Raw genomic sequence first — 21,985 nt, 5'->3', positions numbered from 1 at the left:
ATCAACGGAAACCTCATCAAGAACAACAACAACAACAAAAAATAATGTGATTAACCGGTTACCGTTATTTTAGAATAACAATTCTGTGTTGGGAAAGTGTAGGTACACGGACTCACAACAGGGGGCGCAAATGAACGGACAATGGAGGAAGTCAAATACAACACTTTACTGTTGTGAAAGGGCACAACAAACACAACAGATTACAACAATAGACAAAAGGTCAAATCACAAAAGGTGTCGTGTGGGCAGGCTCGAAGATAGAAGACGTCTGTCCAAAGCAGAACCGGAACCACACGATTTCCTCCGCCACCAGACCCCGGGAATACTGGAGCCGCCAAGTCCCGAACTCCCAGGTGGCCACTGCCTCCGCGTGTCGGACCTGGTACTGCTGGCGAGGAACAAAAACACAATTAAATGTGGGCGCGTATGCACCCAGCAATCCACACGGCAGGAAAACCAACTCCACCTCTTGTTGGAAAAAGAGTCTGCTATACGATACACAAAAAGTCACAAAAGGTTACTGTCGAAAAAAATCTCACAGCCAGCTGAGAACGTTACCTTCCTGGTAAAGCGATATCTCGGCAAAGAGGTGGAGATGACGTCTTGCTGATATACCGATGCTGATCAGATGAGTGGTGATAGCTGTCATAGGTGATGAGTGTCAGCTGTCACCCCGGCTACTCCTGTGAGGCGGCAGCGCCCTCTGGTGCCTGGAGCCCGCACTCCAGGCAGGGTGCCCTCTGGTGGTGGTGAGCCAGCAGTATCTCCTCTTCAGCGGCCCACACAACAATTCTGTTTTGTTTCAGTTCCATGAACCAGTTCAAAGCTTTGGTTGGGACTTATCTCAAGTCAAGTGGATGAGTGTCTATGACTCCCCCTGGACAGGACACCGGTCCATCGCAGGTTACCTCCCAGCCAAGACTGGTACCCATTCCCAGCTGGGTGGACTGAAATGATGCAGCAGGAATGGGATTCGAACACCTGTCAACAGACTGGCAGGACAGCTCCTTATCCACTCTGCTACCAGCTCCTGTGCCTGTGCACAAATTTGCACTAAAACCAGAGACAGTCAGTCATGGTGGTTTGGAACACAAGAACCCACTTCGACAGCTGAAGCGTAAAGATTACTGACACAGTGAGTGTGAGACAGAAGCAAGTCAGAGCTGCAAAAGGATACTGTTGCTCTTCAGGTCCCTGTGAATGATTGATTTGGCATGTAGGTAACTGACAAAAGACACAAAGACAAAGTTAACAACAACAGAACCACACTCTGCTTCATACAGGTGCAGCTCAAATGTCAGAATATCAAGTTCAGTGTTGTTGTCAGGTATTTCAGAAAGTGAAAATTTTATACTTACTAGATTCATTAGACACTAAAATGTGACAAGCACTTTTTAATTTTCAGAATTATAATTTACAGCTCAAAAAAAAAAAAAAAAAAGAGGAAAATGTGCATGTCAAAATGTTAGGATTAGGGTAAGACACAGAAGGTCACTGCTGAATGGTTTGGATGTTCGCAGAGTGCTGGATCAAACCTTATTGATGGAAAGTTGACCAGAAAGGAAAAGTGTGGTGGGAAAAGGTGCACAAGTCACAGGGACGGTATCAGCCTGGGGAACACTGTCAAACAAAGGTGCTTGAAGAACTTGGGGGAGCTTACTGAGAACTAGACTGAGGCTGTAATTTAAATAAATACCATGAAAGGGGGCACCACCTGCCAGAAGTGCAGGAAAATAATGTTAAGATTGATATTTAAAATCAGAAGCGAGTTCTGAATACAACTGATTAAACATCTGCCTTCAAAACGACACAAGACAAACTCCTGGCATAGTATTTGCACATTTTATTGATATATTTACAGGCAACAAACACACGTGACTGAGACTTTGAGAATATGGATAATTATTCATAGTTTATCACCCCGGTGATATGATGATGAGAAGTGAAAAACAAATGAAAAGGAAAGAACAACTAAATATGAAAATTAATAACAAACCTGGTTGGAATTAAGCTGTGAATTTTTGGGTTCATAAATTATTCTTATTCAGTGTTTATGACTCCATGGAAAAACAAGGAAGAGGAAATGTGACCCTGCCTGGAAGAAGCCCGTGGCCCATATCTGAAGCCACGCCTGGACAGAGGGCCTGTCAGTGAGCGCCTGGTGGCCAGGCTTTCCACGGAGGCCAGCCAGGCACAGCCTAAAAAGGTAACATGGACTTTCAATCTCCACCCTGTGGGCTCACCACTTGCAGGGGACCCGTTGGGGTTGGGTGTGCTGTCCCATGGGCAGGAGTGAAAGCTGAGGGCCTCAACAGACGAGAACCGGGTGGCAGAGGCTAACTCTGGGGGTGTGGAACATCACCTCACTGTGGGGAAAGGAGCAGGAGCAATACCAGCTAGATGTGGTGGGCCACGCCTCCACGCACAGCCTCTGCTCTGTAACCACTCTCCTTGATAGGGGTTGGACCTTAATCTTCTCTGGAGTTGCCCAGGGTGTGAGGCACCAGGTGGGTAGAAGATACTCACGAGTCTTCACCCGAGTATCACTATGTTGGAGTTTACCCTGGTAGATGAGAGGGTCGCCTCCCTGCGCCTTCGGGTAGCCGGGGGGTAAACTCTGACTATTGTTTGTGTGTATGCACCAAACAGCGGTTTGGAGTATTTGGCCTTCTTGGAGTCCCTGAAAGGAGTCCTGTATGGGGCTGTGGTGGAGGACTCCATTGTCCTGCGGGGGAGCTTCAACGCATATGTGGGCAATGACAGAGACACCTGAAGAGGCGTGATTGGGAGGAACAGCATCTCTGATCTAAACTGAGTGGTCATTTGTTATTGGACTTCTGTGCTAGTCATGGATTGTCCATAACAAACACCATGTTCGAACACAGAGATGCTCATAAGTGTACATGGTACCAGAGCACCCTACGCCGATCGATTCTGTGATCATATCATGTGATATGAGGCCGCATGTTCTGGGAACTTGGGTGAAGAAAGAGGCAGAGCTGTCAACTGATCACCATCTGGTGGTGAGTTGGATCAGAGGGTGGGAGAGAATGTTGGACAGAGCTGTTAAGCCCAAACAGATAGTGCAGGTGAACCGAGAACATCTGGAGGAGCCCACTGTCTGAAAGATCTTCAACTCACACCTCCAGCGGAGCCTTTCTGGCATCCTTGTGGAGGTTGGGGGCATTGAACCAGAATGGGCAATGTTCAAAGCTTCCACTGTTGAAGCTGCAGTGGGGAGCTGAGGCCTGAAGGTCTTAGGTGTCTCAAGGGGCGGCAACCCTCGAACACAGTGGTGGACACCGGTGGTTAGTGAAACCCAACTGAAGGAGTGTTTCCGGGATACGTTATCTCAGACTACGGAGGCAGGTATAAGGTAACGACATGCCTGAAGGGCAGCAGCTTCTGCTGTGAGGGAGGCAAAGCAGCGGGTGTGGCAGGAGTTCAAAGTAACCACAGAGAAGGACTTTCTGTTGGCACCAAGGTGCTTCGGCAAACTGTGAGACACCTCAGGATGGGAAAACAGGGAACCATCCACGCTGTCTACAGTAAGGATGGGACCCTGTTGATCTCAACTGAGGAGGTAATAAGGTGCTGGAAGGAACACATTGAGGAACTCGAATTCTTGGGGATTATCATCAATTTCTCTGGTGAAAGTCACTGAAGTAGTCAAACAACTCTGCAGTGGCAAAGCCCCAGGGGTTGAAAGATCAATCCAGAAATGCTGAAGGCTCTGGGTGTGGAGGGACTGTCATGGATGATCATGACAGTCTCTTCAACATTGCGTTAAGGTCTGGGACAGTGCCTAAGGAGTGGCAAACTGGGGTTTTAAATATGGGGACCAGAGAGTGTGTGCCAATTACAGGTGCATCACACTACTCAGCCTCCCCGATAAAGTCTACTCCAGGGTGCTGGTAAGTACTGTATGTGTACCTCTACCGTACTGTTGTGATGAAAAAGCAGCTGAGCCAAAAGGTGAAGCTCTTGATCTACTGGTCAAGCCTCATTCCTACTCTCACCTGTGGTCACAAGGGTTGGACCATGACCAAAAGAACTAGATCACGGGTACAAGTGGCCGAAATGGGCTTCCTTAGGAGGGTTGCTATTGTATCCCTTTGAGATAGGGTGAGAAGCTCGAACATTTGTGAGGAGCTCAGAGTAGAGCCACTGTTCCTTCATGTTGAGAGGAGTCAGCTGAGGTGGTGTTTGGAAGACTCTGTCACTTTGCGAGAAGTGAGATCAGGAGGATTTTGGCTGGTACCAAGTTGAGTGATAACACAGTCAGTCCAGTGTCACACATTCCAACCTTAATACTGTCAGCTCTTTGTTAAAAGTGGAAAGTGAAGCCAACTTTTGGTTCTGTAAAGATGTCTTTGGGGAGATTCACTACAGGGTTAATAAGCAAAGTGCGCATCTCAGGCCGTGCGGTGCATTATGGGTAGGCTAAATTTTTCAGCTACCAACCCACAAACTATGGCGGCGGAAAGCAGCGAGGAGTGCTGTGACTTGGATCATTTCAACCGCTGGAAAGTTGACGATTTAAAGCGTTTTTGTAAGCTCCGCGGATTTCCTGTTACAACCAGGACTACGTACGGCAGTGGACAGAAATGGAAAGAAGAGCTGGTTGTGCTTGCGTGTGCTGCATCTGTACAGAAACTACTGTTAGTGCTGATGGAGGAAGAGAGCGCTGCTGTCGAAAATGACCAGTGCTTGTTGATAGTTGGAGACACTTGGACTGCCACAGAACTGAGTGCGTTTTCTTTACCTTTCCCCTTTCACAAAGGGCCTTAAGATGATCCAACTCCCATTGTCTGCATTGCCTCAAGTTGACACCAGAGTGTGTACCGAGCCAGCCTCGACCAGAATGTGTGTCAACCCTCAAGTAATTCATGAATAAATTTATAACACCTTGGATTTCCAGCATGGAGCCTCAAAAGCATTCTTGTGAGGCCAAACAAACTTCTTCCTACCTTATCAGTGACCTTTGTAAAACAACTCCCCCACTCCCATCCAGGTGGCCAGAGCTAATAAACAGAGATGTCCACCATTACTACAGATGAAACCACAGTGCCCCCTACTGACTCTGATGGAAGTGTATGGAGTGAATTTAATCAGAATTCTGCAGATTTCTTGGTTTTGCTGTCCTTTTCTTTTCACTGTAAAAAAAAAGAGTTTTGTTGAAGCCATGAACTTTGATGCTCCAAAGTCTGTGGACAGCAATGCTGAGTTTTGAAGACAATTTCCCAGCTCAGTTTTTCAAATTAAGAGCGAATTTGCAAGTTTCCAAATTCTTCACTTGATGCCAAAAGCTTCAGGTTAACTTTAATTTTTCTCTACAACTTTCATTGTCAAGTCTCGAGTCTTTTTGAATTTTTACAAAGACTTTTAATTGATTTTTCCACATTTTTTGGAAGCTGGATAAGCATTATTCTAACAGCAAACACAGAGAGAAGCCTTCCTCTTCGGGGCAGAACCAGACCGGACTGAGCCCAGACGGTTCAGATAAATCAAACTGTATCCAGCATGCTGAAGGGTTTTTGTTATCAAGAACAATGATGAAAGTGGCTTACTTTAAATTTCTTAACAATCACTGTGTGAATCCAAAATTTACCACAAGACAACCAAGTTTAGTCTTAATTTCTACACGTAGTATTTCGCTCCCTGTTCTCTTTCCTCCTTTCCCTTTGTGTTTCTCAGCCTCGGGTATAAAACTATGACTCAGATCTCAGGAAAATGCGTTTATGACCTGTAAATAAATGTTAAAAATGACACGCGTTGTTTGCCTTGTGTCCTGTTGAAGGCAGATGTTAAATAAATCATGTTTGGAACTTATGACTTTCAATTCAGACGGATGCATTTTGAAACTGGTCTAAAGTCCTCTTTTCAGATGAAAACAAGTTTTGCATTTCATCTGGAAATCAAGGTTAAACGACAGACAGAGTGTCGGTTTCCAGTGACACTGTGACGGCTTCACACTGCTCTAGAATATTTAAAACCCGTCCGTATGAAAGAGTTAGGCCTCAAAATACCACAGACTGATTCCAAACATTCCAGCTGATTTGGTGTCGAAAGATAAAACCACAGCTGAACGAACGAGGACCTCACAGTTTTAGAAGGTCATATCTGGAGTCTACAGCCAGTGCCTGGTCGGTACAGTCACACATCGGACTCCTCACCAGTGGAGGTTTGGCTTCATGGCTGCTTAGGTACTCACTCCATGCCCTGAGCGGTCTGCCGGGCGATGTCAATCAGCTTGATCATCTCAAACTTGGTCTCGATGATGTGCAGATGGTGGTAGAGACTGGAGCCTTCACACCACTGGGTCACAATGGCCAACTGAGGCTTAGTGGTGTAGCCCATGAAGAGCAGGATGTTCACATGACGTGTTTTCCTGATGTTAGAACACACACAGACGCACACACACACGCTTTGAAATGCTTTCTCTACACGGCCTCTTGCCGTCACTGTTTACCAGTTTTTAAAAGTAACTGCAGGCGGTTGCAGAATCGACCTGAGGTGAAGTCTGCAGCAGACGTTAGGGTCCATTAGAAACCCAAAGTGATAAGCTGGTAGCCGTCTGCCTGCACTCGCTGGAAATGCTAATGTGTGCTAAGAAACATGAGGCTGGGAGGTCCAGACGTACCTGAGAACTCCCACTTCATTCTTGAAGGCCTGAAGTTGCTGAGGTGTGGGAGCGGTGACGTTCAACATCTTGACCGCCACGTCGCCTGAGAGCAGCGACACACAAACATCACAATAAACTCCTGATCTACGGTGCTCATAACCATCAAGTTGAACAGTCGCGTCAGTGACGTGATATCTGACATCCAGCCCGTCCTCCCCAGACCGCCTCTATAAGGTGAGCCAGGCACAGCAACGTGTGCTGTACCTGAGCACTCACATTAGTCACATGAAGTGGAGTTTGGGGCTGAACATCCACAGGTACCGTATGGATTGACTGCCCAGAGTGAATGCACCCCAAATCTTGTCGTCCACGAAGACAAGGTCAGTCAACATCTGTTTGCCAACAAAGACCCTTAAGTTGCCAGTTTCCACAACTCGACCCAGCACTCCATGCAAGCACTGAACAGTGTCAGAACAAGAACACGTCCCTGAGGAACACCAGTAAAAACTGAGAGTCTCTGCCTCCATTCTGCACAGCAATCACAGTGCCCGTGTGCAGACGGGCTGCGACGTCCAGTAGCTTCTTGGGGATTCTACGTCTTCTGACTTCTCAGGATGTCTCAAAGGTCAGTGCAATCAACTGAATCAAACTCTTTGAAGAAAAAAAAAAAATCAACATTAGCTGCAAACACATACTCATGCTGGACTTCGGTGAGTACTTCCAGGGTGAGAATGCAATCGACGGTCGATTTTTTAGGCATGAAGTCAGACTGTTCCGGTCACGGAGCAGCACGCAGCTGGAACTGAATCCTAGTAAGACCAATCCTTGTAAACATTTCTCTCAGCACAGTCTGGTACCTCTTTAGTTGTTGCAATGCATGAGATCACACTTTCTTTTCCAGAGTGGGACAACAAGTCCTTTTTTTCAGTCCACAGGGATGATATGTACGTCCCAGACTGAAACAAAGACTGCTCGTGATGTCAAGGGAAGAGCATGTCCACCCCCTGCAGGAGCTCAGATCAGACACACAGAGCTGTGGAGCTCTCCTCAGACGTGTTCCATAGTTGACTGGAGACTCAGCCGCAACAACCTTGAGAAACTGTGACTCAAGGCACGTTTCCATTATGGAGTTCTGGCACCACTTGGCTCAGTTCAGTTCAGTTCAACTCTACTCAGTTCTGGTTCCTTTACAGCAGAGAACCTCCTCAACCTGAGCAGGGTCACCAGGGCACGGCTATGCCCAACTGCTGTGACATCAATTTATACGCAACACAAACACATGAACACCAGAGGGCGCCGTGTGCTTGCTGCTCTGTGGGTTTTTAAGAGACGGCTGCAGGCGGCGAGACAAACCACGCCTGGAAAGTACAGCAGACTTTGGGAAGTCACATGAGAACATGAAGCCGAAGATGCGAGGATAAGAGACGGCGCATAAGGGTAAGCTAACTGTAGCTATCACTAGCTTCCTTGGTTGCTCGTAAATAATACGTCCAGTGCACAATGTTGTAATGACTGCAGGCGGTCACGATATTAAAACTGTGCCTGTCAACATAAAGCATTAATTTTAATTAATTACAGCACAGATAACGCCGTCAGTTTTTTTTTTTTGATGTCAGTGACTTGGTCTGTAAATAAAGACTCCTTTTTGAGAGCAATAACTGGCTTAGATGTCAATACTTTTCATACCAAAGTAACTTGCTTTCATAACTTATTGCTAAATCACAAATGTGGGAGTTTGTGCGTGAATGGGGCACACCTGCAACAGCAGCAGTAGTTGCGCCTGTGGTGGCAGAGATATACGAGAGGGTTTGATGCCTTACTTGCTGTCAAATAGTTACATATTAATTGTGAGTGTGTGCTAGTTGTGGTGATCTTGTTAAAGTTGTGTCAATAAATGACAGAGGAATTCCATTCTGCACCATAAGTGTAAACTGTACCTACGAGGATGATGTTTTATGTTGGCAAGTTCCTTTCAGGAGGATTTTGTGCCGCCTACGGTGACAGATCTAAGACATGTAAAAGTTGAGTCCGTGACACTAAGATGATCCCGTCATTTTCAGACAGACCTCTTACAGTCGAGCCAACGCAATGTACGTGGGTGATATGACATCAAAAACAGAAACAGACTCACCGTGCCACTTTCCCTTGAAAACTGTTCCGAAGGATCCAGAGCCTATCCTCTGGCCCAGAGTGATCTGACCCTCTGGGATTTCCCAGTCGTCACTGGAGTCTCTTCTTCCCAGGGTTTTCTGGTCCAGACCCGGTATCAGTTAGTATATTCAGAGGCAGCAGACAGTACCAACACGTGTGTGTGTGTGTGTGTGTGTGTGTGTGTGTGAGAACCACTCACCATCTTACTTCGATCCTCAGATGAGGACGACGATTTGCGCTCCCTCTGTTGGCACGGTGACTTCTGTGGAACCTTTACATTCGTCAGGGAGCCCGGCAAGGAGGCGGGCGGCGTGGCCGACAGCCCTGTGATGGATCCTTGCAAAGAGCGAAGGCAGACAGAAACAGAGCAGTGAGGCAGACAGACAGAAGAAGTTGACTAGGCAGGAGACAGTACCTGTCCTCCAGAGGACAGTGAGGCACAGCCGTGTTTTGTTTGGTGAGACCATACACCACATGCAGAGGGGAGGCGAGGTGGTCAATGGGTTACTTTCCTAACATGACTAAATCCATCCACTACTTCTGTCACAAAGGTTCTCACAACGGCAGCGTGGATGTGTACCAAGGGCACTTTTAGGTACTTCTTCCACCAATCAGGTCATCCTGGTTTATCTGTTGAGTAAATGGAGTAAATTCATTTTTTCCCTCAAAATTCTACTTACAACACCCCATAATAACAACATGAAAAAGTTTTTTTATTTTGCAAATTTATTAAAAATAAACTAAGAAGTCACATGTCAATAAGTATTCACAGTCTTTGCGCAATACTTTGTTTACTTTGACAGCAATTCCAGCCTCAAGTCTTCTTGAATATGATACCACAAGCTTGGTGCACCTATCTTTGGGCAGTTTGGTCCATTCCTCTTTGCAGCACCTCTCAAGCTCCATCAGGTTGGATGGGGAGCGTGCACAGACATTTTCAGATCTCTCCAGAGATGTTCAATCGGATTCAGGTCTGTGCTCTGGCTGGGCCACTCAAGGACATTCACAGAGTTGTCCTGAAGCCACTCCTTTGATATCTTGGCTGTGTGAGTGGCTACTGAGGAGTGGCTTCCATCTGGCCACTCTACCATACAGGCCTGATTGGTGGATTGGTGCAGAGATGGTTGTCCTTCTGGAACAGGGGTGCCCAAGTTCGGTCCTCGAGATCTACCTTCCTGACACTCTTAGTTGTCTCCCTGTTCCAACACACCTGAATCCAATAAAAGGTTCATTAAAAGCCTGCTAACAAGTCTTTCATTGGATTCAGATGTGTTGGAACAGGGGGACAACTAAGAGTGTCAGGAAGGTAGATCTCGAGGACCGAACTTGGGCACCCCTGTCCCGGAAGGTTGTCCTCTCTCCACAGAGGAATGCTGGAGCTCTGACAGAGTGACCATCAGGTTCTTGGTCACCTCCCTGACTAAGGTCCTTCTCCCCTGATCGCTCAGTTTAGACGGGCGTCCAGCTTTAGGAAGAGTCCTGGTGGATTTGAACTTCTTCTGTTTACAGATGATGGAGGCCACTGTGCTCTTTGGGACCTTCAAAGCAACAGAAATGTTTCTGTAGCCTTCCCCAGATTTGTGCCTCCAGACAATCCTGTCTCAGAGGTCTACAGACAATTCCTTTGACTTCAGGCTTGGTTTGTGCTCTGACTGTCAACTGTGGGACCTTATATGTAGACAGGTGTGTGTCTTTCCAACTCCAATCAAGCTGTAGAAACATCTCAAGGATGATCAGTGGAAACAGGAGGCACCTGAACTCAACTTTCAGCTTCATTGGCAAAGGCCGTGAATACTTATAGACGTGTGATTTCTTAGTTTTTTTTTTTTTTTTTAATGAATTAGCAAAAAAAAAAAAAAAAAAAAAACTTTTTCACATTGTCATTATGGAGTGTTGCGGGTAGAATTTTGTGGAGAAAAATGAATTTCATCCACTTTGGAATAAGACTAACATAAAATGTGGACAAAGCGAAGCACTGTGAAAACTTTCCGGATGCACAGTACTTCAATACGACTCAAGCAATTTAAATTTTGACCCCTGCTGCTGTCATACGCATAAGCTACAGTATACTGAGGCTGGATTATAGGTGTTATTTAGTTGTCCTTAGGTAGTGCGGATTATTTCAAAAGTGGGTTTTGCCTCGTCCCTCAAGGGTCCATCCTTGGTCTCGTCTTCCGTTTACATGATCCCATGAAATAAAATTTTCCAGAAATCAATATTTCATACCACTTATCTATCTCACTTTAAAGCACTTTGATCCTTCTCCTTTGCATTTCCTCAAGGAACACAGGGCCATCGACCTAAGCCTGCTTAAACCTTGTCCAAAATGTTGCTGCCCAGATGCTGATTGGGTCTCAACAAAACAGCTCTTCCTGCACTGCACGGGCTGCCAGTGTGGTCCAGAATTCAATTCAAAGCACCATTTCCATCTCGGACTGCTTCGAGGGTCACATTCGCATGGTCCCGTCTCAGAGGGCCGCGTGGTCCCGGTGTCGCAGTCTGAACGGTCCATCCCTAAAAATTGGTCCTCCCTGTGTTGACTGTGCATGCGTCATTTCGGAGCTCAGCAGCTCGTGTGAGATGGAGTCTCTTCATCCAAAGTGATCAAATGGATTAATGGGATTATTGACCATCAGATGATAAAGGTAAAACCTCTTAAATCATTCTGAAGTCAGTTTTAAGCAGAAACAAGGCGATACTCTGTGACACTTTCAAATGGCTGCAGCTCGTGCTGCTGTGGCGCTCTGATGGCTTCCTTCGTCTTTTGTGATGAAATAATGCTGAATTTATGTGGAAATTATTGTTGTCCAAAAGCTTCAGATGTCTGTTGCTGAGACAGACGATGACTGGAGGCAGTTTGAAGCAGAAATGAGGTGATAATCAGTGAAAAGCAGCTAATGACACATGCACAATGAAGGCAGGGGGACCAATTTTTAGGGGGGACCATTCAGTCAGCGACACCGGCTCAGAGAGTCGTGTGCAGTTCAAGCCTGAAGCGCACAGCATCGTGTCAAGGCGCGGTTAATTTTCGTTCCAGCCTCTGTGTTATCAGATTAATGCTTGTAAACGCTGGTGGAGAGTCAATACCTACTTAAAGTGTAGGTGACACTACAGGGGTCGAAATACATTTTTTAACCTACTTGCACTGGTGCTAGTAACAAAAAAATTACTTGTACCAAAAAAAAGTTACTTGCACAACCAAAAGTCAGTCTTACATCAACCTTAAAACTCCTCCTCTGATGTGTCAGACTCTTCCTCTCTGGAGGAATGAAGCGATTTTGAGCGATTGGTGCGTTTGTGGCGCGATATCGCGTCGTGTTGCCTTCCTCCCCAAGTTGAAAAATCTGAACTTTTTCAACTTGTCGCGCCGCGATGACCAATCAGGGACTGGATATGTAGTGACGTGGAGATGTCTGGAGTTTATACTTGATGTGGACATGAGCAGCAGCAGCGGCAGACAATTTTTTTTCCCACGTGTGCGCACGCAAATGAATCGTCCGTGATGATTATTTTATCAACTGCACAGATGTATACTAAAACAAATGGTGACTGGTTTATAACACAATGATGACAGAGTTTGAGGGGAGAGAGAGCAAGGAACCGCAGCGGCACCCAGTTTGGAGCTTTGGAGCTCCTGCAGCTCCAGTTATTTGCTGCAGCTCCTGCAGCTCCAGTTATTTGCTGCAGCTCCTGCAGCTCCAGTTATTTGCTGCAGCTCCTGCAGCTCCAGTTATTTGCTGCAGCTCCTGCAGCAAATAATGAAACTCCCTGAATTGGGAACATCTCATGAGGATGTTGTGAACCCAGGGATGGCGCCGCTGGCAACTTGTGTCAGCTTTCCACAACAAACAGAGCACAGCAACTCGCTCCATGTGTGAGAGTCATAAAACGCAGGGAAGACAAAGACAACACACTGGAAATTGTTTTTTCCTTATTTATTCCTTTACTGGTTCATTCTACTGCTGCTTATAGTTGATAAAACTTGGATAAAGTTACTTGCACCAGTGCAAGTGCAGTATAAAATTACGTGCACCACTTGAATAATACGTGCACAAACTAGCACATGCACGTACTAATTCGACCCCTGCACTATACGTCATGTTTTTTTTTTTTTTGAGTATTTAAGACTAAAATTAAACAACAGTTTGAAATGTATCCTTTCCTGGTGCACAGTTACTGAAGAGATACTAAAAACGCACTTAAAACCAGGAACCTCCGGGCGAGTCCCACATTGGAGAAAAAGGAGGAAGTGATCACAGCGAACAATTATCTTAATAGTTCCATTAATTGATGGATTAATTTATGGATTTTTACAGGTGACTGACAGCCCCGTTTCCACCGAGTGGTTCGGGCCACTGCTGCACTGTATTTTCAGTGTCAGAATACTTTTGATTGGCAGGTGGAACACTGATATTGACGAGCACGCACGCACAGTGTCTGCGGCTTCTGCACTCAACATGGAGGCAAAACTGAGTATTTTCACATTATTTTATTTTATTGTTTTGTGGATCATGGGATAATTTCATCGTGAGACATTATGAGCAGATGAGGAGCTGCGAGTCTTTCAACCTGCTGCGCAAAGCAGCTCGCAGTGGAACAATAAGAGGCTTCGTCCTCAGCAGAGACTTGATCCATCAGCCGCAATCAACCGATTACAGCCGGCATGGTAACCTGGCACAAAACTTGTGACAAATGGACTTTTCTTCAACCAGGACAGAAGGTCAGGGGTGGGCAATCATGTGCCATAAAGGGCCAAGACACTGTGTTTATGTTCAGGGGAGAAGCTCATGAGTAAACCACCTGCTGAGGTGATTGGTTGCAAGGAAAACCTGCATTGTCTCGGCCCTTGTTGCCCACCCATGAATTAAATTATTTTCAGATGTCATTTTGTAAAGGTGGATAAGTTTTCAGATGATGTCATTAAAATGGACAGTAAGACTATATTATTTACTCCTTGTGAATGGTTTTAATATTTAATAATAGCATGTTTACCACGGTACTAATGTACCACAGCCTCACCTCTACGTGAAACAAAGATGGGAAAGAGAACTAGACATGGAAATAACATGGGACATGTGGTTGAGCGCCTGGAAAACAAAGGCATCCTCCACAAACTCAAAGACTTGGAGGGACTTTTGCTGGAAGAACCTGATGTGATTCTTCCTCACCCCTAAACAGAAATCAAAAGAAAGCGGCACCCAGTACAATTGCTGGAGGGAATGTGGAGAGGTCATGGCTGATTACACATACACACATATTCTGGTCCTGCCCCATTATCCAGGTGTTCTGGGGTAAAGCGACAAGAATTACATCAAAGGTACGCGGTTTTAATATTTGCATGACTTTTACAAGTCCTTATCTTGGAATCATCCCTGAGGGTATTAATGTGAATTATGTTACCCTCTAAGATTTTGTTGGCTGCAAGTATGAAGACAATCACAGACAACATGCCGTACCACAGCCTGATTTCTTAACATTGTGAAGCAGCTACATACTGCAGAACAAATGACCTACTCCATAAAACTCCAAAAAGACCAAGGAGAAAAACCATGGAGAAAATGGTGTGTAGATCTGTCTACTGAAACAGATCAACATAAAGATACTTCTGGCATTTTATTTGTTACCCCCCCCCCTTTTTTCCCCTAATTTGTCCTTATTTAATGTAGCCCTTCTTTTTGTCATTCTGAATCCTGTTAATGATGGAAATAAGTTTTTTTTTGTTATGAAAATGTTCCTTGAAAATGTGATGAATAAAAGTAAAAAAAAAAAGCTGATATTTTCAGTCCCTCGTTGTCATTTTTCAGATTTGAAATGTATGTACCCGTTTCAAAGAAAAAAAAAAAAAAAATCCACACTTCCTCATCACTTTTTCCTGATGTCAAGGATAGTAAGACAAACTTAAAAAAAACTTTTTTTAATCAGTCCACTGTGACCACAGAGCTGGAGGTAAAAAGCTGATCATCTCCTGCAAGCTGAAATCACCCACATTATTTATTTATTTATTAATCATCATTCTGTGTTCTGAACTCTGCCGACATTGTCACTGTGGTCAGACTGAAGGTTTTCCTCCAAGGTTTCTTCTCCCTCATTGTGATCTAAATTAGGCTCAAAACCATTAGTTTGTGTCCTCCACAGCTTCTTCAGACTGGACGTGACAAGAAAAAACGAATAGTCTGAAAACAGCTCGACCTCCCCCGTGTTTACGGCTGATCGCATTCCAGTGATGACGTATCAACAATGTGTCTGCGGCTGAGGGTTGAAACAGAGTGCAGGCTTCAGACAGCTGCAGTTTGTCCTGCACACTTATTATCCACTTTTATTGCTCAGGATTTCTTAAAATGTCAACATTTCATCATTTTTAGTGATTATTTGTGCACATTTTTTTGGTGTCACCTACACTTTAAACATTCATATTTCATGTTTATATTTTTTGGAAAAGGTTTGACACAAGGTGTGCTGGACGGCCCTACCAGCTGACACACACACACACACACACACACACACACAATGTGCCGTGGCCCTGGGATAAGTGCAGTAACCAGGGACTGTCTGCTTATAAAACTTTTTCAGCGTCATGTCAAATAATCATTTACAGTTTTAATATCGAACATCTGCCCCCCCCCCCCAAAAAAATACGTTTTTTAGTTTTCTTTGCTAAAATTACCATTTTAAAAATGCGGCCTTCAGATTCAAGGTGAAGTGTGTCAACTGTGAGTGGATTCATTTTTAAACGTGCACATTCATGCAGCAGTTATCTGAGCGGTGCAATGACGGGGCCGAGGGCGGCCACACGAGGGCGCCACACACCCCCAAGAGTGATGGAGTGAAGCCGGCAGCATGCACACAAAGACATGGTGGATGTGTGAGGAGTGAGCACGAACACACACACAAACACACACACACCTCTATCTACCTCGGTAAACAGCTTCAGGCTCAAAATCAAAGACTATGTCATTGGGGTAGGAGTATAGGAGGGGGCTCGAGGTCCGTGTTCGATGCTTCCTCAAGCAGCGGGCGGGGTGGCTCGGGGGGGCTGCGGGGCAAAGAGAGACAGACAGACATCACTGCTTCTCAGCCTGCCGGCACACTGACCGTCATCTGCAGCCTCCACAGCCACGCGGACAAGCCAATGCACCGCAACAACCACCGGAAGAGCGTTCACAGAGAGATGGGACCCGGTCCCGACTGTCCGACGGGAATGGACGCTCTGCAGGTCCACTCCAGGTCTCGAAATTTGTGACCACTAAGAATTAGAAACTTAAACCGGGAAATTTTGATGGCATTTTGCTTCCTCTGAGAAAGAAAGTGACGTTGAGATTTTGTTACAGGTTCCACTAAAAATAACAACGCGGCTTTAAACGGACATTCTTTACCGTCGCCTTTATTTTAACAGCGCAGCGTCATGTTAACTGCTGTGCAAACAAACCCGACGTCCTCAGGAAACAGTCACATGTAAACCCACACCACTGTAGCAGAGGCAGGCTGAGCCCCGCCTTTGGCCCGATGACAGCTGGGATTGGCTCCAGCCGAGCGCACGCCACCCCCAACTGGGCTAAATGGGTGGAGACAATAAATGAGTGAAAACAAATTTTTCAAGGTTTTACACGTCACCTTTTGAAGAAAATTCTGTTCAAACGTTGGAAATACACTTCCTCATGAAGTCGGAACGCAGCACTTTACTGAAATATTTGACTTGGACTTTCTCAACAATGTAATGTGATTTAGCAGCAGATATCTTCTGCAATACGTCACTGAAGAGCACGTTCAAATGTCTGGCTTTAAAGCAGGGCTGCACAATTTGATGGAAAAAATTATTTCACATTGGGATTATTGTGGGAAATATTAAAATATGTATGTCAATAATCTGAGCTAAAGTTAAAACATTTCAAGACATTTCTGTCAAAAATGTCGTGTCAGTCTGAAATGATGTTTATAGCAGCAGAATGTGAAAACAAATACTTTATGTGTGTGTTATTGTTATTTACATTAATTATTCAGATCCTCGTCTTCTGTACAGTTTGTACCTGTTCAATCAAGGCCGTTCATTTTGTCACGTGATAATTTCACACAGACCACAGTGGAAATACTTCTTATCGGCGTTTCACTGTGTTATCGGCGTTTCATTGATACCTCTGTATGTTTATATTGATGTTGCAGAATAAACTCAATCAAAAACAATATTTTATTTACATTTTAATGTCGTCTGCAGGAGGGCGTATGTGTGCGTGTACGTGAAAACAGTGGAAGTTAGCTCTGACCGCGTGTGATGCGCGTGCACGCTGTGGTCCGTGTGATGTCTGTCAGTGACTCTAGACGTGTTATCAGGTTACAAAAACAGTGTTTTCAGTTTCAGAAGTGTTTATTTCTCACTCGCCTTCACATCATATCTGAGAAACGAGTTTATAAACACAGAAACGCAGCGGATTAGCAACAGAGACGACACGGTGTCTCTCTACTCTGATTGGCTGTCACCCTGTCCTTCCCAGAATCCTCACACAAGTCATGTTTACCAATAGATGACCCCCCCCAACAAATTGTATGATTCACGAGAGCCTCATTTTCAGGTCAGAAAACCCAGAAGAATCACAGCCCTGGAAACTGGAGAGTGTGAGGTGGAGGCAGGAGACAGTGTATACAGACAACATCAGACTGATGACTTCAAAGGTGAAGAAGAGGAAGAGAGTGAGAGCTTAAGGAAGGATCAGATGGAGGAAGACTGTTGTGTGAAGTTCAGTGAGCAGATGACAGAAGCACTGGATGGAGGGGAAGCAGTTTTGGACAACTGGGAAAGTGTTGCAGATGTGGTGAAGAAGACAGACGGGAAGGTACTGGGTGAGACATCTGGTCAGTGGAAGGAAGACAAGGAGACTTGGTGGTGGATCCAAGATGTCAAAGATTGGAGAAAACGTTTTGGGATAGTCGGAGAGATGAAGAAAGTAGACAGGAGTATTAGGAGATGTGTAAGGCAAACAGGGAGAAGTACATGAACTTAAACATGAAGAAAGGAGAAAAGGACCTCACAGACCAGGCATGGGGACTGAACTTTCAGAACTGGACTCGAGCTGTACTTAAGTCTCACAGTGTCTTGAGACCTGACTTGCAACTCAACCTCAAAGATTTGAGACTTGACCTTGAGGTTCGAGTTTCGTGAACAGTATCAGCGGGTGGTGCCTCTGCAGGCAGATGGAGCCCAGATTCTAAAACAACTGCACATATAGTACAGTAAGATCTTTATCACGTCTGTCCGCTGCAGCAGAAACTCGGTATCTGAGGTGTCAGATCTGTTTTAAGTGTCAATATTGTAAAGCCATAAAATGCTTGAAGCGTCGGCTCAGTTCTGTGATGCTACAAATTCTGAGCATCAGATTTCCAGTCAAAGCACAGCTGGAACTCTACTGTTTACAACATGAATTTATTTATACATGATAACCACCGCAGCTGATTCTGGGAGCAGAGATGATAACAACAACAACTAGACCTGCCAGAAGGTATACATGGGGTCTGAGCCCATACGTGCACCACCTCCCGCACCCCCACGGGCACCCACAAGGACCACATGACTCATAGCGATGCAGCTGTAAGATGTGGGCCTGACCCACAGAGCCACGTGGGCAACGGTGTTGTCACACCAACTTTTGCCTTCAAGAAGCATGAAGTTATGGGAAAGACTAGTAGAAGCTAGGCTTTGAAAACAGGTGAAGATCTGTGAGCAGCAATATGGTTTCATGCTGAGAAAGAGCACTACAGATGCAATGTTTGCTCTGAGAATACTGTTGGAAAAGTACAGAGAAGGACAGAAAGAGTTACATTGTGTGTTTGTGGACTTAGAAAACGCTTATGACAGGGAGCCAAGAGAAGAGTTGTGGTATTATATGAGGACGTCTGGAGTGGCAGAAGTATGTGAGGATAGTGCAGGACATGTGCAAGGACAGTGTGACAGCATGGAGATGTGCAGTAGGAATAAGAGACTCATTCAAGGTGGAGGTGGGATTACACCAAGGATCAGCTCTGAGTCCTTTCTTGTTTGCAGTGGTGATGGACAGGTTGACAGATGAGATCAGACAGGAGTCCCCATGGACTATGATGTTTGCAGATGACATTGTGATCTGTTGTGAGAGTAGAGAGCAGGTTGAGTCGAGCCTGGAGAGGTGGAGATATGCTTTGGAGAGAAGGGCAATGAAAGTTCATAAAAGCAAGACTGAGTACATGTGCATGAATGAGAGGGAGCCCAGATGAGTGTGGACGTGTGCAGAGGAGGGACACAGGGTATATAGGGAGAAGGATGCTGAGGATGGAGCCATCAGGCAGGAGGAGGCCAAAGAGGTTTATGGAATGCCATAGGTATTAAAGGCACTGCGCTGCGGTGGTTTGAATCATATTTGTCTAATAGATTACAATTTGTTCATGTAAATGGGGAATCTTCTTCACAGACTAAAGTTAATTATGGAGTTCCACAAGGTTCTGTGCTAGGACCAATTTTATTCACTTTATACATGCTTCCCTTAGGCAGTATTATTAGATGGTATTGCTTAAATTTTCATTGTTACGCAGATGATACCCAGCTTTATCTATCCATGAAGCCAGAGGACACACACCAATTAGCTAAACTGCAGGATTGTCTTACAGACATAAAGACATGGATGACCTCTAATTTCCTGCTTTTAAACTCAGATAAAACTGAAGTTATTGTACTTGGCCCCACAAATCTTAGAAACATGGTGTCTAACCAGATCCTTACTCTGGATGGCATTACCCTGACCTCTAGTAATACTGTGAGAAATCTTGGAGTCATTTTTGATCAGGATATGTCATTCAAAGCGCATATTAAGCAAATATGTAGGACTGCTTTTTTGCATTTACGCAATATCTCTAAAATCAGAAAGGTCTTGTCTCAGAGTGATGCTGAAAAACTAATTCATGCATTTATTTCCTCTAGGCTGGACTATTGTAATTCATTATTATCAGGTTGTCCTAAAAGTTCCCTAAAAAGCCTTCAGTTAATTCAAAATGCTGCAGCTAGAGTACTGACAGGGACTAGAAGGAGAGAGCATATCTCACCCATATTGGCCTCTCTTCATTGGCTTCCTGTTAATTCTAGAATAGAATTTAAAATTCTTCTTCTTACTTATAAGGTTTTGAATAATCAGGTCCCATCTTATCTTAGGGACCTCGTAGTACCATATCACCCCAATAGAGCGCTTCGCTCTCAGACTGCAGGTTACTTGTAGTTCCTAGGGTTTGTAAGAGTAGAATGGGAGGCAGAGCCTTCAGCTTTCAGGCTCCTCTCCTGTGGAACCAGCTCCCAATTCAGATCAGGGAGACAGACACCCTCTCTACTTTTAAGATTAGGCTTAAAACTTTCCTTTTTGCTAAAGCTTATAGTTAGGGCTGGATCAGGTGACCCTGAACCATCCCTTAGTTATGCTGCTATAGACGTAGACTGCTGGGGGGTTCCCATGATGCACTGAGTGTTTCTTTCTCTTTTTGCTCTGTATGTACCACTCTGCATTTAATCATTAGTGATCGATCTCTGCTCCCCTCCACAGCATGTCTTTTTCCTGGTTCTCTCCCTCAGCCCCAACCAGTCCCAGCAGAAGACTGCCCCTCCCTGAGCCTGGTTCTGCTGGAGGTTTCTTCCTGTTAAAAGGGAGTTTTTCCTTCCCACTGTAGCCAAGTGCTTGCTCACAGGGGGTCGTTTTGACCGTTGGGGTTTTACATAATTATTGTATGGCCTTGCCTTACAATATAAAGCGCCTTGGGGCAACTGTTTGTTGTGATTTGGCGCTATATAAAAAAATTGATTGATTGATTGATTGATGTGCTGAGGGAGGACATGCACGTGGTTGGTGAAACAGAGGAAGATACAGAGGACAGGGTGAGATGGAGACAACTTATCTGCTGTGGCGCCCCCTAATGGGAGCAGCCAAAAGAAGATGACACTGTTTGCATAAACACAGAATAATACTACCCAGTAATCTCTCACGCAGGGTGGAGGTTTATATATTGGTTCTTTGTCCATGTTTGACACAGAAATAACTCCATCTTCATGCGCACCGTGGAAGTTTCAGTGCTCAGTAAAACGGGGCCTCAGAACATGTGTTTATTTCCCATAACGGACCTCTGCATCAGCCACAAACGGGACAACCTTTGCAGCAGGAAACACGGCGTGCGTCTCCTGCACACCATGAAGTGTGTTCTGGGTTTCTCCTGAAATCTGTTTCTGCTTTACGGTGATCAGGCTTGACTGTGGCGTGTTATCAGGCTGTGAGCACCCAGATGTGAAGTCATGAACTGCTGCTCTGCACATGGATGTTTGATTTATTAATGGTGAGTCCAAGTTAGCAGCAGATTAAAGACACCAGGAGACCCTGGAACCAACATGTGTGCGGACCCTTAAAACCCCACTGTAACCACAGAACGTCAGGAAACAGGTTGGAGTTCGAGTCCGACCGATAGACCAGTTGGCTGATAATATGGACTGAGCCTTTCACAAACATATGTGTGTGTCCAGCAGGGGGCGCACTGAAATGGAGCCTCTAACTGTTCAATATTAAATAAATAAATAAAAGACATTATGAAATAAAGTGCTCATATAGAGTTACATAATATCACCATGAAATTCTGAAGTAATAAAAAACATTTTTAAAATTTTAGTCATTTTAAAATATTTTGCATTATGCTTTAAAAACTACATATTATTATGAAATATAATTTCATCTTTCTATTTCCACCAGTATTGATTTCAAAATGTCATTTACTTAAAGTCAACCTTTTCCCCATCATGCTCTTTTATCTGTCAATCGTGCTGGTGGGAGGGGCCTACATGCTGATTGGCCGGTCCTTGAACATCAACTACTTTTCCCTGATTTTCTGCTCAGAGATGTTTGTTTACATCATGAAGGTGAATCAACACTGTTCAGAGTGGACAAGTTCCAGACCCGGTGTGTCCAGCGTCCACGGTTAATATGAAAATAAAACTTTGATTATAGACGTCACAGTTGTAAGAGGCTAGTGCACGACTGAACACCACTTTAAGATAACGTTAGCTTAGCCTTTAGCAGTAGGCTGCATTTGCTTATGCTAACGGACTGCTAAACTGAACAAACTGAATCTGTCTCAAAGTTTTCCACACCAATATGTGGTCAGCTGTGGTTTTATGGAACAGAACAAATGCCAACCTGTGGAGGTGTGGACGCCAAAAAGCCCACG

The 21,985-nt window shown here is 44.9% G+C and overlaps 1 protein-coding gene across 2 annotated transcripts in view; it reads right to left on the bottom strand.

The window, feature by feature from the left end:
- braf (B-Raf proto-oncogene, serine/threonine kinase) overlaps nt 1-21,985 on the bottom strand; it is an 82,394-nt gene that overhangs the window by 17,568 nt on the left and 42,841 nt on the right. Inside the window, exons 10-15 of one of the 2 annotated variants that reach the window (XM_034163122.1) lie at nt 15,690-15,809; nt 8,976-9,112; nt 8,757-8,874; nt 6,644-6,728; nt 6,215-6,391; nt 1,178-1,224 (exon numbers count right to left, since the gene is read on the bottom strand). In XM_034163122.1, the coding sequence (XP_034019013.1) occupies nt 1,178-1,224; nt 6,215-6,391; nt 6,644-6,728; nt 8,757-8,874; nt 8,976-9,112; nt 15,690-15,809 (684 nt within the window). The remainder of the gene's footprint in view (nt 1-1,177; nt 1,225-6,214; nt 6,392-6,643; nt 6,729-8,756; nt 8,875-8,975; nt 9,113-15,689; nt 15,810-21,985) is intronic. The other variant, XM_034163123.1, reaches the window with a different exon arrangement.

This window comes from Thalassophryne amazonica, chromosome 22 (genome assembly GCF_902500255.1).
Source record: "Thalassophryne amazonica chromosome 22, fThaAma1.1, whole genome shotgun sequence".
Lineage (NCBI taxonomy): Eukaryota > Metazoa > Chordata > Actinopteri > Batrachoidiformes > Batrachoididae > Thalassophryne > Thalassophryne amazonica.
Note: the sequence above shows the minus strand (reverse complement) of the source record. Positions and strands in the feature narration are given on the sequence as shown.